Consider the following 17466-nt stretch of genomic DNA (forward strand, 5'->3'; position numbering starts at 1 on the left):
AGCCCAGCTCTGTGGAGTGTACAGCTTAAAGTGGTGCTATGGACAGATACTCCAATCTCTGCTGTGAAGCTTTGCAGCTCCTTCAGGGTTATCTTTGGTCTCTTTGTTGCCTCTCTGATTAATGCCTTCCTTGCCTGGTCCGTGAGTTTTGGTGGGTCGGCCCTCTTGGCAGGTTTGTTGTGGTGCCAAATTCTTCAAATTTTTTAATAATGGATTTAATGGTGCTCTGTGGGATGTTCAAAGTTTCGGATATTCTTTTATAACCCAACCCTGATCTGTACTTTTCCACAACTTTGTCCCTGACCTGTTTGGCGAGTTCCTTGGTCTTCATAGTGCCTCTTGCTTGGTGGTGCCCCTTGCTTGGTGGTGTTGCAGACTCTGGAGCCTTTCAGAACAGAAGTATATATACTGAGATCATATGACAGATCATGTGACACTTAGATTGCAGACAGGTGGACTTTATGTGACTTCTGAAGGTAATTGGTAGCACCAGATCTTATTTAGGGGCTTCATAGCAAAGAGGGTGAATACATATGCACACACCATTTTTGTATTTTTTTTAAACAAATTTTTTTTTTTCTGTTCACCAATTTGGACTATTTTGTGTATGTCCTTTACATGAAACCGAAGTAAAAATACATTTAAATTGCAGGTTGTAATGCAACAAAATAGGAAAAATGCCAAGGGGTGTGAATACTTTTGAAAGGCACTGTATAACCTCTTGTCACCTCCATATAGACCAGAAACCAGGCAGAGTCTGTGTTTAAACAGGAAACACAATTATTATATTTTTTTGTCACTAATTTGTATTTTGTCAAACCAGATTGGATCTGAAAAAATCGGATGTGAAAAGACCAATACAAAATATAACAATTGGGCTATGTTCACATATTGCCACTATAAATAGCATATTTGGCACTTTGTTTTTTGTATGGAACATTTGCTGCCAACATTGAAGATAGATTTTTTACTAACTCTTTATATCTATGGCTCTGCTATATGATCTCGTTGACCTCTCCATAGAGATCCATCTCTCTCTCTCTCTCTCTCTCTCTCCCTCTCTCTCACTCTCCCTCTCTAGCTCTTGCTCTCTCTCTCTCGCTCACGCTCTCGCTCCCTCTAAAATAGACCATGAACCCTTGCGAACTCTAGCTTTTCTAAACATCACCATACTAGCATTGTCTTTAATTTCAGCTGTACCTTCTTGTGTGAGGTCTGTGTGTTCCGCTAGGAACCTTCTCTCTACTCCGACATGATTACCTTCTGCTTTAATATGGGAGCCAACACTCGTCTCTCTCCACCTCTCCTAACCCAGCCTAAAGTGGTTTTTGCATGACTAGCACTATTGAAATGCTAATTTGAATCTTCCCCTGAAGGAAGCTTTGACTTTCTTATCAAAAGAAAAATATGCTATACCTGTAAATAACAAATTGTCTCGAAGCCAGGGAAATGTTAGCAAGTAGGTCTGGAAAATGGCTTACTTCATAGCAATCTGAACACACACACGGAGAGTGTGCGTGCGTGTGTGTGTGTGTGTGTAAACGTCCCTTCCTCCTTGTTTGCTATCTGAATGCAATGTATCTGCTCAATCCACATGTCTGATATAGAAAAGGCCAAGAAGAAGGAGAAAACAAAATGGCGGAGCTCCCCATCAGCATGCCACGCTCTGTAAAACATGTGTAGGTGTTTCCAATCGATAAGCACGCTCCTGCTAAACACAGAGAGGGGCTCCAGGGCCTGGTTCCCACCGTCCACACACACACCTCTCGGTGTGTGTCCACCCACGCCAGCATCTCCACCTGTTTTGTTCCTGGGCTAATTACAGCCGAGAACAATTAACACGATAAGAATCACTTAATATCCTCCCCCTCTTCCTTGTCCTCCTTCTCCCCTCCATCCTCCCTCCTCTCTCCCCCCTCCTCCGAAGGAAGAAGATGAGATTGAGGCAAACACTGCTAATTCCTCATCCCCTTTCAATTATCTCTCTAAATGGCGCTGCTAGGGAGGCAGGTGGTGGGCTGCAGAGTGAAATGACACTGCGTCCCAAATGGCACCCTATTCCCTATATAGTTCACTACTTTTGACCAGGACTCTATGGGAACCCTGTGGGCCCTTGTCAAAAGTAGTGCAGAAAACAGGGAATAGGGTGCCACTTGGGATGCATCCAGTGTTTAGTGAATGAATTGAATGTTGATGGGATTATGAGCTGTGCTGTTTAAGGGACCAGGGTTTAAGCCGAGTAATGCTGCTGCTTGTTGTTGGGAGATATGTTGTAATGAGTCTTAGGACACCTGCTAGTGACAAGACTCTGCAGTCATTACTGAGTCCTCATTACCCTGGCTCTGTCTTTCTATGGTAGTCTGAAAGGACCAAAGTGCCAGGCAAAAGGAAATCTGATATATTGTTGTTTTTTTGTTTACCCAAACCTGGAAAAAAAGAGAATGTGGAACCACTTAGAAGCTCGGTGTGGAACCATTATGGAACTCCATGTAGAACTTTGAAACTTCTAGAACCCCTATAGAACCCCTACGGAACTGTTACAGAGACATTATAGAACCCTTTATGGAACTTTGGAACCTCTGTAGAACCATTGTAAAACTGTGGAACTCTTGTGGAACCATGATGGAACCCGCAATGGAACAGTGGAATTTCTGTGGAACGACTTGTAGAATTGTGGAACCCCTGTAGTTCCATTGTGGAACTGTAGAAAAAAAACAATACCCCGTGTCATGCTACTACTACTACTACATAATGTCTCCCCCATAACTTCCACTACTATCCTCCTCATCCAATGTCAGAGTCTGCTGTTGTAACACCCTAGGATAAGTTAAAGAATGAGAAGACAGATGATGTCATAAAAGAGACCAGGAAGTACACATGGGAGCCAACAGTTGTAGTTGTGTCATTCAGGTCCATTCACTGTCTGGGAGAATTATGACATCACTGTCTTCTCCTTCTGTATGCCATCCTCTAGGTTACACCTCTTCCTTATCTCTCACAGCTTCTGCTGGGCCGACACCCCCTTCCAGTAGTCGAGGATATCATGGAGGTCCTCGTCTTTCGCAAACTGAACCTTCTTCCTCAAGGCGTGGCCTGCAGCGATATACGTCGCCTCTTCGCGAGGGTCGCGAGGGCCTTTCTTGTGTGGCCGGAACCTCTCCCAGATTCGAAGGGTGTTTTCCGAGGAATATTCGGGGCTGGAGGAGTAGCCGGAGTAGTTGTGGTGCCGGGAAGGGGAAAGCTGGGAGTAGGCGGCAGGGTCCCTTTTGGTACGTCCCAGGGGTTTGAGGAAGGAGGCCTTCTGGGATGGGGAGGGAGAGGGGGAGTCGTTGGCTCCCTCATAGTAGAGGGCGGGGAAGGAGTGCCTGTGCTCAGAACAGTGGTAGTCTGGATGTACCTCCAGATGATGATGCTGCTGCTGCTTTCCCGGGCCTCCCCCTCCTCTTCCTCCCCCTCCGCAACCCACCCCACCTCCATTGACATTCACCCCACCTTCATTAACCCCTCCTCCCATTCCGTTCCCACCACCACAACCCATCCCGTTTCCATCACTCCCACTACCACAACCACTACCATTTCCACCCACAAGAGGGAGCCTCTCCATGGTTTCCCCACACCCAACAGGGCTCCCCTTCTCTGGGTATGGAGGGCAGGAGTTGGGCCCCGGGCTGCGGGGCTCCGGGACATCCAGACTGAAGACCCTGGTGCTCTTCATGGATCCTCCAGCCAAGGACACGCTACATCGGTTCTTCCCAGCACCCATGACCACCACACCTGTATCGCTCAGCTGCCTCTGTAAGGGTCGTACGGCGTTCGCCGGTGGTGGGTCCCTGTAGGGTGGCGAGAGAAACCCCCCTCCGCTGATTCCGGGACGCTCCGAGAGGGGCATGACGAGGGGAACGGGGGTCATCGCGGGAGGGGCATGGATTTTGGGAGAGGAGGCGAGCATCTGGCAGGTGTCAGCGAGGCCTTGGGAGAGGGGGATGAGGTTCCGAGCAAGGGAGTTGATACAAGCAGGTGGAGGAGAAGTAGGGTTGTCGCCAGATGTTGTCGTGGCAACAAGGGAGTCGAGCTTGAGCGCGTCGATACAGTTGTTGATAATCTGGTTGACTTTGTCGACCTCCATGGCGATTGTCGAGATCTCCGACGCAGATCCGTGCCCGTCGTCATCCGAATCATTCCCAACGTCCATTCCGTCTTCACTGCAACCGTTGATGCCTCGCATATCCACCAGTATCGCCTCTCCCCCTCCTCCTCCTCCCCCTGCCAGTAATAATCCTCCCCCGTCTCCCGATAATCCTGCCCCAGTCCTCACGTCCATATAATTCCCTTTATTGGTTGCCATGGCTTCACCGAACGCTGTGGCCATCTTCTCCACTTGGGGGAGCGTCGAGAGGCGGGAGGAGGTGGTGTTGGCCGAACCGTGGAGCATGCCGGAGCTGGAGGAGGTGGAGGGGGGAAGTTTATTACCCCCGCCACCCCCTCCTCCGTGGAGGTGACCTCCGTGGTGCCCCTGGTTCTGGGCCTGTTCCTGGAGATGCTGCATGGCTGCCGGGTCGTTAGCTGCCTGTGCTGCAGCCTCCGGTCCATACCTGGAAATAAAATACAAGGATAAAATCCATAAGAATAAAATATTTTTACATCTCAGGTAAAATAGCTGTATGCAATTCAGGTGCATCGTATCTACCTATGAGTCCCAAGTTATTCAAACCTCAAATCAAACTTCAATTAATTAAAGTGCATTTAAATCACAAACACACTTTATTGTATCAACAATAAAATGGAATGAGAGAGAATAATAAAAAACAACAAGGCTATAAAAGAGATGAGTAAAAAATGTCAAATAACATAGAATAAAGAGCTGGGGTTTCAACAACCTAAATAACACATTGTCCCTCTTACCGCATCTCCAAGATGGTCTTCTTCACGCTGATCGCCTTCTCCTTCTCCTCCTGCATCCGACGCTTCCTCAGGCAGTAGTAGACGAGCCCGAGCACGATCACCATCCCCAGCAGACACCCCAGGATCGTTATGATGTAATGCGTCATGGTTGACGGGTTGGCGTGGTGGTCGTCAGGGCCAGCCTCTCGCGTGGCGAAGAAGATGCACGTGTGGTTGTTGCGCTGGTTTTTACTTATAGACACTACGCAGTAGGTGTAGTTGGTGTGAGGTTTGAGGTCCACCAAAGTCACCTTCTCCTTCTTCTCCTTGAGGTTCTGGATGTCCGAGACGAAGCTCTGGTTGTATTGAACCAGGACGTACATCTTGCTGTATGGTTTAGGGATCTGGACCAACAGCTTGGCTGCAGACAGAGTGACCCATTGGAGTTTGATGCTGGGGTTGAAGTTGGGGTCGGCCGTGGACGACGCTGTCGGCTGATGATACGGTCCGGCCCGGCCATCCATCTCCGGGCCCATCCCGGAGCCCTCCCAGTCGGTGCCAGGTTGGGACGTGATCCCGGGTATGATCATGCCATCGCGACAGATGGTGGCGAGCATGGTGCGAGCGCTGCGCCCGTGCCCGGCCACGGGGCTCAGGAGCGGGTAGAGAAACAGCTCGCCGGGGGTCTCGCACTGCAGCCTGTCGTATGTATGTGTCACGTTATTAAATGCCTCCAACCAAGTAAGAAAACTATACAGATCACATCCACAATGGAAAGGATTTCCTGCCAGCTCGCAGACCATTAACCGGTTTAGCACGGTGAACGTTGACGGATCGATCCGGGCCAGCTTATTGGACGAGAGGTCGATGCTGCTGAGGCTGGAGCTGGACTCCTCGAATGCTTTGTTGTCAATGACCTCGATGAGGTTGTGCTGGAGGAAGAGGCACTGCAAGCGGCCCAGGCCTCGCATCACCCCCTCTGTCAGGTTGGTCAGCTTGTTGTAACCCAACTGGAGGACCTGGGATGAGAGGAGACCACAATGGAGAAACAGTAAGACTTTGGCATCTTAAATGACAGCATGTTCCCTATGAAAAGACTGCTTCTGGAATTAGTGCACTGCATGGAGAAAAGGTGGAGGACGTAGGATTAGAAGGGACCACAATGGCAATACAGTAAGTACTTGGGCTCTCCTCCATCTTAGTAAGTACAAATAGCAACATCCCTGTGTGCCATGGACTCTGGATCTAATGAAAATGGCTTCCATGTGCTTGGGCTGTTAAATGAAGCTGGAGAAGGGTTTCATCTTGGGGAAGAGTTCCAGTAACCAGTCCGATGAAGGGAGCACAAGGGAAATACAGTAAATATTTGGCTTTCTCAAATCACTTACATAACACACTGGTCAAACTATTGATCTATAACATGGAGAAGAGGGGATTGTTTGAGATTTTCCTTTTGACTTATTGTGTTTACCCTAAATGGTTTTGTATTCATGTAAAACCTTAACACGCATTAAAGTAAGTAAAGTAAAATCAGTCAATCGAATTCATCAATAAACCAGTCGACCAATCAAGCCAACAACCAAACAATCAACCAATCAAACAGCCACTCCTCCCTGACAGGTGGGTTTGCCTGATCAGTGAAATCCCCATCCTCTATGTAAGACAGGGATGGGGAAACTCCAGTCCTCAGGGGCCGGAGTGGCTTCACACTTTTCCCCATCTCTAGCGAACACAGCTGATTATACTGATTGCATTCTAAACGGATTAACTGACTATTTGGGTCAGGTACAGTGGTTTCGGAAAGTACTCAGACCCCTTGACTTTTTCCACATTTGGTTACATTACAACTTTATTCTAAAATTGATCAAATAAAATCCTCAGCCTTCTACACAAAATACCCCATAATGACAAGGCAAAAATAGATTTTTTTGAAATTTTGCAAATGTCTTAAAAATGAAAACAGAAGTACCTTATTTACATAAGTATTCAGACCCTTTTCTATGAGACTCGAAATTGAGCTCAGGTGCATCCTGTTTCAATTGATCATCCTTGAGATGTTTCTACAACTTTTAGTCTACCTGTGGTAATTCAATTGATTGGACATGCTATGGAAAGGCACACACCTGTCTATATAAGGTCACAAAGTTGACCATGCATGTCAGAGCAAAGACCGGGCCATGAGGTCAAAGGAATTGTCTGTAGAAATCCGAGAGAGGATTGTGTCGAGGCACAGATCTGGGGAAAGGTACCAACAAAATGTCTGCAGCATTGAAGGTCCCCAAGAACACAGTGGCCTCCACCATTCTTAAATGAAAGAAGTGCATTTAGAACAACTAAGAGCTCCAAAGTTCCTCTGTGGAGATGGAAAAACCTTCCAGAAGGACAATCATCTCTGCAGCACTCCACCAATCAAGTATCTATGGTAGAGTGACCAGACAGAAGCCACTCCTCAGTATAAAGTAAATGACAGCCCGCTTGGAGTTTGCCAAAATGTACCTAAAGGACTCTCAGACTATCAGAAACAAGACTCTCTGGTCTGGTGAAACCAAGATTGAACTCTTTGGCCTGAATGCCAAGTGTCACGTCTGGAGGAACGTCATCCCTACGGTGGAACGTCATCCCTACGGTGGAACGTCATCCCTACGGTGGAACGTCATCCCCACGGTGGAACATCATCCCTACGGTAGAACGTCATCCCTAAGCATGGTGGTGGCAGCATCATGCTGTGGGATGTTTTTCAGCAGTAGGGACTGGGACGACCGAGGAAAAGACTAACGGAGCAAAGTACAGAGAGATCCTTGATGAAAACCTGCTCCAGAGAGCTCAGGACTTCAGACTGGGGCGAAGGTTCACCTTCCAACAGGACAACGACCCTAAGCACACAGCCAAGACAACGCAGGAGTGGCTTCAGGACAAGTCTCTGAATGTCCTTGAGTGGCCCAGCCAGAGCCTGGACTTGAACCCGATCGAACATCTCTGGAGAAACCTGAAAATAGCTGTGCAGCAACTCTCCCCATCCAACCTGACAGAGCTTGAGAGGATCTGCAGAGAAGAATGGGAGAAAGTCCCCAAATACAGGTGTGCCAAGCTTATAGCATCATACCCAAGAAGACTCTGAATACTTATGTAAATGTGACATTTTTTTATTTTTATAAATTAGCATACATTTCTAAAAACCTATTTTTGCTTTGTCATTATGGGGTATTGTGTGTAAATGGATGAGGCAAAAAAAATATTTCATCAAGTTAAGAATAAGGCTGTAACGTTAAAAAAAGTGGAAATAGTCAAAGAGTCTGAATGCTTTCCAAAGGTACTCTATGTGAACTGGGGCTGGGCAAAAGGGTGACACCAATCAGGCCCCAGAGGAGTTGCCCATCCCTGAAGTAAGAGATCTCATTGTCATCCAACCAACTAACCAATCAACCAACCAACCAAACAATCAAACCAAAGACCTGTAGGTTGGCCTGATGGGTGAAAGCCATGTCCTCTATGTGAAAGATCTCTTTATCAACCAACCAACCAACGAATCAAACAAATAACCAATCAAATCCCTTCATCTCAACACATCAACCAACCAATCAAATCCCTTACCTGTAGGTTGGCCTGATGGGTAAAGGCCCCGTCCTCTATGTAAGAGATCTCGTTCTTGGTGAGGTTGAGGTCTGTCAGGTTGGTGAAGCGATACATGGAGTGGAATAGCACTGCTTTCAGCTTGTTCTCATTCAGCCTCAGGTCATGGACCTGTTGTGTTGACAGAACGAGAACTTGTTTAATATCAAACGGCTCGGCATTCACGAGCTAGCATAAGAAAACATTTAGTGTTAGCTTTGCATTTCTGTTGAAAATTGGGTTGAAAGAGGACCACAATGGAAATAAGTTATAAACTTTTATAAATGCATTGTATCCACGCGGTTGAATTGTGTTTTTCAAATGGTCAAATAAATCAAATAATTCTAGACTTTTTTTCATCAAACAGCTCAACAAGGAGTATAGCAAAACAGTGTGCTATTATAGCAAAACAGTGTGCTATTATAGCAAAACAGTGAGCTATTATAGCAAAACAGTGTGCTATTATAGCAAAACAGTGAGCTATTATAGCAAAACAGTGAGCTATTATAGCAAAACAGTGTGCTATTATAGCAAAACAGTGAGCTATTATAGCAAAACAGTGTGCTATTATAACAAAACAGTGTGCTATTATAGCAAAACAGTGAGCTATTATAGCAAAACAGTGTGCTATTATAGCAAAACAGTGAGCTATTATAGCAAAACAGTGAGCTATTATAGCAAAACAGTGAGCTATTATAGCAAAACAGTGAGCTATTATAGCAAAACAGTGTGCTATTATAGCAAAACAGTGAGCTATTATAGCAAAACAGTGAGCTATTATAGCAAAACAGTGAGCTATTATAGCAAAACAGTGAGCTATTATAGCAAAACAGTGAGCTATTATAGCAAAACAGTGAGCTATTATAGCAAAACAGTGAGCTATTATAGCAAAACAGTGAGCTATTATAGCAAAACAGTGAGCTATTATAACAAAACAGTGAGCTATTATAGCAAAACAGTGAGCTATTATAACAAAACAGTGAGCTATTATAGCAAAACAGTGTGCTATTATAGCAAAACAGTGAGGTATTATAGCAAAACAGTGAGCTATTATAGCAAAACAGTGAGGTATTATAGCAAAACAGTGAGCTAGTATTTGTAAGCTAGCATAAACAAAACATTCAGTTTTAGCTTTGCCAAACTATGGTGGTTCTTATGGGACATATGAACTACGGTGGTTGAAAAGTAAGGTATGTTTCAGTGTCCCTCAAGGCTCTATTCCAGCCCCACTACTGTTTCAATTCTATATTGTGCTAACTCTTGGTGATGTTATTCGGTAGTTGAAAAGGAACACCCCAGTGAGTAAAACCAGCATTGCAATTAAAATGACATATGTTATAATTACTGCTAGGGGTAGGCTGTATAGCATAATAGTATAGCATAATATATACAAACTATAATATAGAACATAACAGTACCGTATTGTTGATGTGCTGGGGGATGGTCTCGTACGGGGGCTGGTTCTGACTGCAGATGGCCAGCCACACGTAGCCTTTATCCCCCTCGATCAGCCAGCAGTCCCCCCGGACGGACACAGGGAGGTGGAGGAGAAGAAGTAATGGGGGGAGAAGGTAGAGGAAGATGGATGGTGAGAGGGATAGGGAGAGCGGGATGGAGGGGAGGTGGAGAAACCTGTTGGCCATGGTTAGGGAGGAAGGGAGGATAGGAGGGGTTATCTTATTAAGAAAACAAGAGAAAGGGGAGAATATTAGGAAAGGAAGCAGGCAAGTTTGAAATCAGGTTGGGCGACAGGTAAGGAAGGGGTGTGGCCAGAGCAGGAAGTAGAGACAGGAAGTCGTAGGTCACAGAAAGGTTGTTGCCTAGGCGATTAGAGCATGGCTTGCCGCTTGGCGGCCATGGTAGCTGGTAACATAGACCCCATTTTAAGTGTTCTGCGTCGGAGGGATACAATGACGGTAGCCCCAGCAACAACTCATGGCCCCTAATGACCGCTTCCCTCAGCGACAGAGATGGAGGAAAACTCCCTTTCAGTTTGGCAGAGAACCTGTGAGAGAGAGAGAGAGAGAGAGAGAGAGAGAGAGAGAGAGAGAGAGAGAGAGAGAGAGAGAGAGAGAGAGAGAGAGAGAGAGAGAGAGAGAGAAAGAGAAAGAGAAAGAGAAAGAGAAAGAGAAAGAGAAAGAGAAAGAGAGAGAGAGAGAGAGAGAGAGAGAGAGAGAGAGAGAGAGAGGCAGGAGAAAAAAATTAGAAAAAACAGACTGCATTAAAACATCTGCATTAAAACAGCTAATGACAAAATAATACAAATTGTTAATCCCTTTCACGTATTCCCCGAGGATATCTAATTAATTGACTTTAGGTCTGGTTTCAAAATGATCTGTGTAAAAAATGAAGATATGCCATCACTTCAAGGTAACATGATACACTGAAATATCCATTAGCAATGATGATTATTCAATTTACTACTAAAGAAGATGAACATAGATTTAGACATTTCGTAATAACAAGCCTTTCCCACAAGTAATATTATTCAAACGTATAAAACCAAATGCATGACGTAGAGACAAACACACACAGACACACACACACAGCATCATCGAATTGCCGTTCTGCTGCAAACACATTAGCATACTACTCACCAATAAATATGTAAATGTTAAAAACCCTAAAACAATCAAATCTAATTTCATAACCATTCTCCATTGTTTACAAGCCTTTCACAATTCAGTTATAGAGCCTCTGTGCTCTACAATACAGAAAAACAATAAAGCTATCATCTACGATTTTTAAAGGAATTAAGGGAGATGAAAGAGGGACTAAATGGGAATATAGGAGTGAGAAAGAGGACTAAATGGGAATAAAGGAGTGAGAAAGAGGACTAAATGGGAATAAAGGAGTGAGAAAGAGGACTAAATGGGAATAAAGGAGTGAGAAAGAGGACTAAATGGGAATAAAGGAGTGAGAAAGAGGACTAAATGGGAATAAAGGAGTGAGAAAGAGGACTAAATGGGAATAAAGGAGTGAGAAAGAGGACTAAATGAGAATAAAGGAGTGAGAAAGAGGACTAAATGGGAATAAAGGAGTGAGAAAGAGGACTAAATGGGAATAAAGGAGTGAGAAAGAGGACTAAATGGGAATAAAGGAGTGAGAAAGAGGACTAAATGGGAATAAAGGAGTGAGAAAGAGGACTAAATGGGAATAAAGGAGTGAGAAAGAGGACTAAATGGGAATAAAGGAGTGAGAAAGAGGACTAAAAAAGAGGAGAAAGTGGAGAAGAAAGTGTCTTGCAGGCAACTAGGCACGACACAGCGGTTTACTGCATTTCTCTGCTGGATCAATATGTGTGTGTGTGTGTGTGTGTGTGTGTGTGTGTGTGTGTGTGTGTGTGTATGTGTGTGTGTGTGTGTGTGTGCGTGTGTGTGTTTCTCCTGATGGATTAACGTGGGTTAGGATGTAATCCATACTAAAGCGTATGCATTACAGCTAAAGCAATTCAAATGGATTTTCCATTTTCAACGTCACTTTTCCTAAACCATATTTTGTAATGTATCTAACCATGCCAATGAAATGACACAAACACACAGGACAAGGTTCACTGTTTTGTGTATGCCATATCACTTACATTTAAATGGGTTTTACAATGTTAATTCCCCCCCCCAAAAAATGTAATGTATCTATAGTCATGCCAATGAAATTACACGAGGGACCAGGTTAGACACTGGTAGAATCTACGGTGCACTGAAGCTGTTCTGTCTCGTGGTGCCCCAACGCCCTATTAAGACACTTTATGTTGGTGTTTCCTTTATTTTGGCAGTTCCACTGGTTTCATTTTTTCTACAAAATCACATAATGTCTCCCAGTCACACCGATGAAATGACACTACTATAACACAGGAACCATGTTGACTGTTCAGTGTAGGAGTCATTGGAAAGCAGGTGTTACTGGCTAGACGTCACACTGTCCTTCTCTCAGCACATATCAAAGCTGCAGGCTAAAGTTACATCTAGACTTGGTTTCCTCTATCGTAATCACTCCTCTTTCACCACAGCTGCCAAACTAACCCAGATTCAGATGACCAGCTTACCCATGCTGAGATATCTACTGCAGCCCTCATCCTCCACATACAACACCTGTTCTGCGTCACATTCTGTTAAAGGTCCCCAGAGCACACACATCACTGGGTCGCTCGTCTTTTCAGTTCGCTGCAGCTAGCGACTGGAACAAGCTGCCACAAACACTCAAACCGGACAGTTTTATCTCCATCTCTTCATTCAAAGACTCAATCATGGACACTCTTACTGACAGTTGTGGCTGCTTTGTGTGATGTATTGTTGTCTCCACCTTCTTGCCCTTTGTGCTGTTGTCTGTGCCCACTAATGTTTGTACCATGTTTTGTGCTGATACCATGTTGTGCTGCTGCCATGTTGTGATGCTACCATGTTGTTGTCATGTTGTGTTGCTGCCATGCTGTGTTGTTGTCTCTCCTTATGTAGTGTTGTGTCTCTCTTGTCCTGTATTTTTATTTGTATTTTGAATCCCTGCCCCAGTCCCCAGTGGCCTTCTGGTAGGCCATCAATGTAGATAAGAACTTGTTCTTAACTGACTTGACTAGTTAAATATAGTTTTTTGAGTGAACTATCCTGGTTAAATAAATAAGGGAATAGGCCCTATTTTAAAAATGTTACTTAACCAGGCAAGTCAGTTAAGAACAAAGTCTTATTTTACAATGACTGCCTACCCCGGCCAAACCCTCCCCTAACCCGGACGACGCTGGGCCAATTGTGCGCTCACGGCTGGTTGTGATACAGCCCGGGATTGAACCAGGGTCTGTACTGACGCCTCTAGCACTGAGATGCAGTGCCTTAGACCGCTGCACCACTCGAGAGCCCATTTTCTAGGACAGGCCTTATGTTCTTCTGTTGTTTTATACCAAAAACCAATTGATATTTGTATTCCCACTGTTAATCTGTGAGAGCCACACACACACACACAGTGTTTATCTTTAAGAGCCAGTTTAAGACACATATGCAGAGGGGTTCAAAGGAGCCTAGACAAGCACCATTAACCACTCATGATAAGTGGTGTGTGTGTGCGTGCGCGTGTGTGTGTGTGTGTGTGTGTGTGTGTGTGTGTGTGTGTGTGTGTGTGTGTGTGTGTGTGTGTGTGTGTTGTAACTGAATGTTGACAAACACTTAACCACACTTCGCTGGAGTGCATAAATGTGGTGTTAATATGCAATTGAAGAAAAGACTAAGCTACACACACACACTTTACTCACGCCGTCATCTACTCTCAAACTGCAGAGAAGTTCTTTATCCGTAAATCCCGTTGGTCTGAAACAGCTGGACCTCCTTGGCTACATCATAATGTGGCCGTTTAGCAGATGCTTCAATGCAAAGTGACTGACAGAACAGTGGGCATTGATCCAATGGAACCATATCCTCAAGAAATGATCTGATCTGGGAATACTTAACAGGTGACGATAATGTGGTGGAATTCATTCTGATCCTCCCTACTTTACATGAGTGTGTGGTGGAGGCAAGGGAGCCTGTTAAGAGATTTGGGACGCAGCCATATCCACTGACCTTTTCAGGACAGTGCAAAAGAATCCACTTAAGAGTGTAGGAACCTTATCCTATTGTATTGGTCCGTCCCTAATTGTCGTCTGCTCTTCTCATCTCCACAGCGTGCACCTAATTCAGATCCCGGTCACCTCTCATTTTGGCTACTGACACCCAACTCTCAGTGCCACACACACACACACACACACACACACACACACACACACACACACACACACACACACACACACAGAGAGAGAGACACATATTATCTCTCTTTCCAACTCTCTGTCAGGCTGTGAAATTGATATCGACAATTCAATTCCCCGATCAGAGACTGTCAATTTGCCTTTGACCCTGATAGGCTTCCATAGCTCGGTAAAGGTATTACGCCACATATAAAATAGCAATTTGCCTCTGTGGTCCTAGCCTGGCTGTGGTCCTAGCCTGGCTGTGGTCCTAGCCTGGCTGTGGTCCTGGCCTGGCTGTGGTCATGGTCTGGCTGTGGTCCTAGCCTGGCTGTGGTCCTAGCCTGGCTGTGGTCATAGCCTGGCTGTGGTCCTAGCCTGGCTGTGGTCATGGTCTGGCTGTGGTCCTAGCCTGGCTGTGGTCCTAGCCTGGCTATGGTCATAGCCTGGCTGTGGTCCTAGCCTGGCTGTGGTCATGGTCTGGCTGTGGTCCTAGCCTGGCTGTGGTCCTAGCCTGGCTGTGGTCATGGTCTGGCTGTGGTCCTAGCCTGGCTGTGGTCCTAGCCTGGCTGTGGTCATAGCCTGGCTGTGGTCCTAGCCTGGCTGTGGTCCTAGCCTGGCTGTGGTCCTAGCCTGGCTGTGGTCCTAGCCTGGCTGTGGTCCTAGCCTGGCTGTGGTCATAGCCTGGCTGTGGTCCTAGCTTGGCTGTGGTCCTAGCCTGGCTGTGTTCATAGCCTGGCTGTGGTGATAGCCTGGCTGTGGTCCTAGCCTGGCTGTGGTCCTAGCCTGGCTGATGCAACCCACGTGACCACAGAGAGGAAGAGCTGTGACTCACCAGTCTGGGCAGGAGGCCATTTGTTAATGCAATATTAGCTCAGAAATTGAGCGGACGCATTGATTGGTTCTCTCAAATGTTGTTTTTTTCCTGGCGGGTTGAGACCTCTAGTTGTTCGGATTTGAAAATCCAACAGTTGTAATTGGAAGGGGGCGGCTCTCGGGGGGCTGTGTGTGGCTGTTCTTGTTGGTGTTGAGTGAGAAAGACACCAAGGGGAACCAATCAGTAAGAAGCACAGCCCCCTTCATTATTGTTGTAAGGAGCCTTTCCAGACTTTAACGTCAGGAGGACTTTGACTGAGGTATCTGCCAGATTACTGGGTTCCTGCCATAGAGAGAGAATGTAATACCTACAGGCCCATCTGTCTACTGTAAAAATACATATATTACATTTTGTAATGATATTCTCTGTTGTGGCTTCTGGAGTGAATTTGTAGTTTTATTAAGTGGATTGAAATGGAGTGTCTTTGTTTGTACACAGGAGAAAACAAAGTACATGATAGTTTTTGTTTTGTTTGTGTGTGTGTATCGGTGTGAACGAGAGTTCACAGCCTTTATTGAAGGAATAAAGCACAACTCTATCTCTCTCTTTCTCTCATCAGATTCCAGTGCTAGACACTCATTTAGTAATGTTAGTTATTCTGTTTGAGCCTGATCCCTAACCTTAACCCTAACCTTAACACTAACCTTAACATTAACCTTAACCTTACCCTAACCTTAACCTTAACCCTAACCTTAACACTAACCTTAACCTTAACCCTAACCTCAACACTAACCTTGACCCTAACCTTAACACTAAACCTAACCTTAACACAAAACCTAACCTTAACCTTAACCTTAACACTAACCTTAACCCTAACCTTAACACTAAACCGAACCTTAACCCTAACCTTAACACTAAACCTAACCTTAACCCTTACCTTAACCCTAACCTTACCCTAACCTTAACACTAAACCTAACCTTAACCTTAACCCTAACCCTAACCCTAACCTTACCCTAACCTTACCCTAACCTTATCCACTGTGAATGAATGCCTAAACGTATATTTTGATTTCACTTTTGCACAGTTTGACTGACAGCTGACATGTCAAAATATGCTGTGATTAAAACACTAATTAGAGAGTCCTTATCTCTGTTGCCTGCTATTGATAATGGGTAATAATTATAATAATTGTAATAATTATGTAGCTGCATTTCAACAGGATTTTGATTCAAGTCTCTTTTTCCAGGCTTAATTTGCTGTAATGTATGTTGTGGTGTCTGTGAAGCTCTGGGCTTCAGCTCCGGGTCTTCAGAAGTGTGTGTGCAGTCCATTAGTTCAACACAACGGCTTTGTTGTTGCTGTCATTTTTTTCCTCCAGCTCACGTTGTCTCTCTCAGCCACCTCTCTCCATTGATAATGGCAGACCCTGACTGTGACCCCACTCTCCGAGGCTGGGATATACAAAACCTCATTTCCAATTCACACATGCATGTGAACACAGGAACAAATATATGACATAGGAAAAATATAAGCATCCACCAAATTATAATAAATAAAATATTTCATAATAATTATTATTATCAAATGCCTCCATTTTCTTTGAATGCTGCATTGCAGATCCCTAACCCTAGGATCTGGAGCTCTCTCTCTCACACACTTTCCTCCCTCTCTCCCCCTGTATCTTTCCCTCCCTCTCTCCCCCTGTATCTTCCCTCCCTCTCTCCCCCTGTATCTTTCCCTCCCTCTCTCCCCTGTATCTTCCCTCCCTCTCTCCCCCTGTATCTTTCCCTCCCTCTCTCCCCTGTATCTTCCCTCCCTCTCTCCCCCTGTATCTTTCCCTTCCTCTCTCCCCTGTATCTTCCCTCCCTCTCTCCCCCTGTATCTTTGCGTATCTTTGTGTATCTCTCTCTGTATCTCTCTCTGTATCTCTCTCTCACTCCGTATCTCTCTGTATCTCTCTCTGTATCTCTCTCTCACTCTGTATCTCTCTGTATCTCTCTCTGTATCTTTATGTATCTCTCTCTCTCTCTCTCTCTGTATCTCTCTCTGTATCTTTATGTATCTCTCTATGTAGCTCTCTCTGTATCTCTCTCTCTGTATCTCTCTCTGTCTCTCTCTGTATCTCTCTCTCTCTCTCTCTCTCTGTATCTTTATGTATATCTCTATATCTCTCTCTCTCTCTCTCTCTCTCTCTCTCTGTATCTTTATGTATCTCTCTATGTAGCTCTCTCTGTATCTCTCTCTGTCTCTCTCTGTATCTCTCTCTGTATCTTTATGTATCTCTCTATGTAGCTCTCTCTGTATCTCTCTCTCTGTATCTCTCTCTGTATCTCTCTCTGTATCTCTCTCTGTATCTTTATGTATCTCTCAATGTAGCTCTCTCTGTATCTCTCTCTGTATCTCTCTGTATCTCTCTCTGTATCTCTCTCTATCTCTCTCTGTATCTCTCTG

The 17466-nt window shown here is 45.1% G+C and overlaps 1 protein-coding gene across 1 annotated transcript in view; it reads right to left on the bottom strand.

The window, feature by feature from the left end:
- Positions 1-550: 550 nt before the first annotated feature.
- Positions 551-17466, bottom strand: part of LOC118940345 (protein phosphatase 1 regulatory subunit 29-like) — a 274541-nt gene continuing 257625 nt past the window's right edge. Inside the window, exons 4-7 of the mRNA XM_090195554.1 lie at positions 9909-10495; positions 8473-8622; positions 4903-5900; positions 551-4592 (exon numbers count right to left, since the gene is read on the bottom strand). Coding sequence (XP_090051680.1) covers positions 2996-4592; positions 4903-5900; positions 8473-8622; positions 9909-10133 — 2970 coding nt within the window. The 5' untranslated portion in view covers positions 10134-10495 and the 3' untranslated portion in view covers positions 551-2995. The remainder of the gene's footprint in view (positions 4593-4902; positions 5901-8472; positions 8623-9908; positions 10496-17466) is intronic.

The sequence above is a fragment of the Oncorhynchus mykiss genome, chromosome 13 (assembly GCF_057628025.1).
Source record: "Oncorhynchus mykiss isolate SJ-2025 chromosome 13, ASM5762802v1, whole genome shotgun sequence".
NCBI classification, from domain to species: Eukaryota; Metazoa; Chordata; class Actinopteri; order Salmoniformes; family Salmonidae; genus Oncorhynchus; species Oncorhynchus mykiss.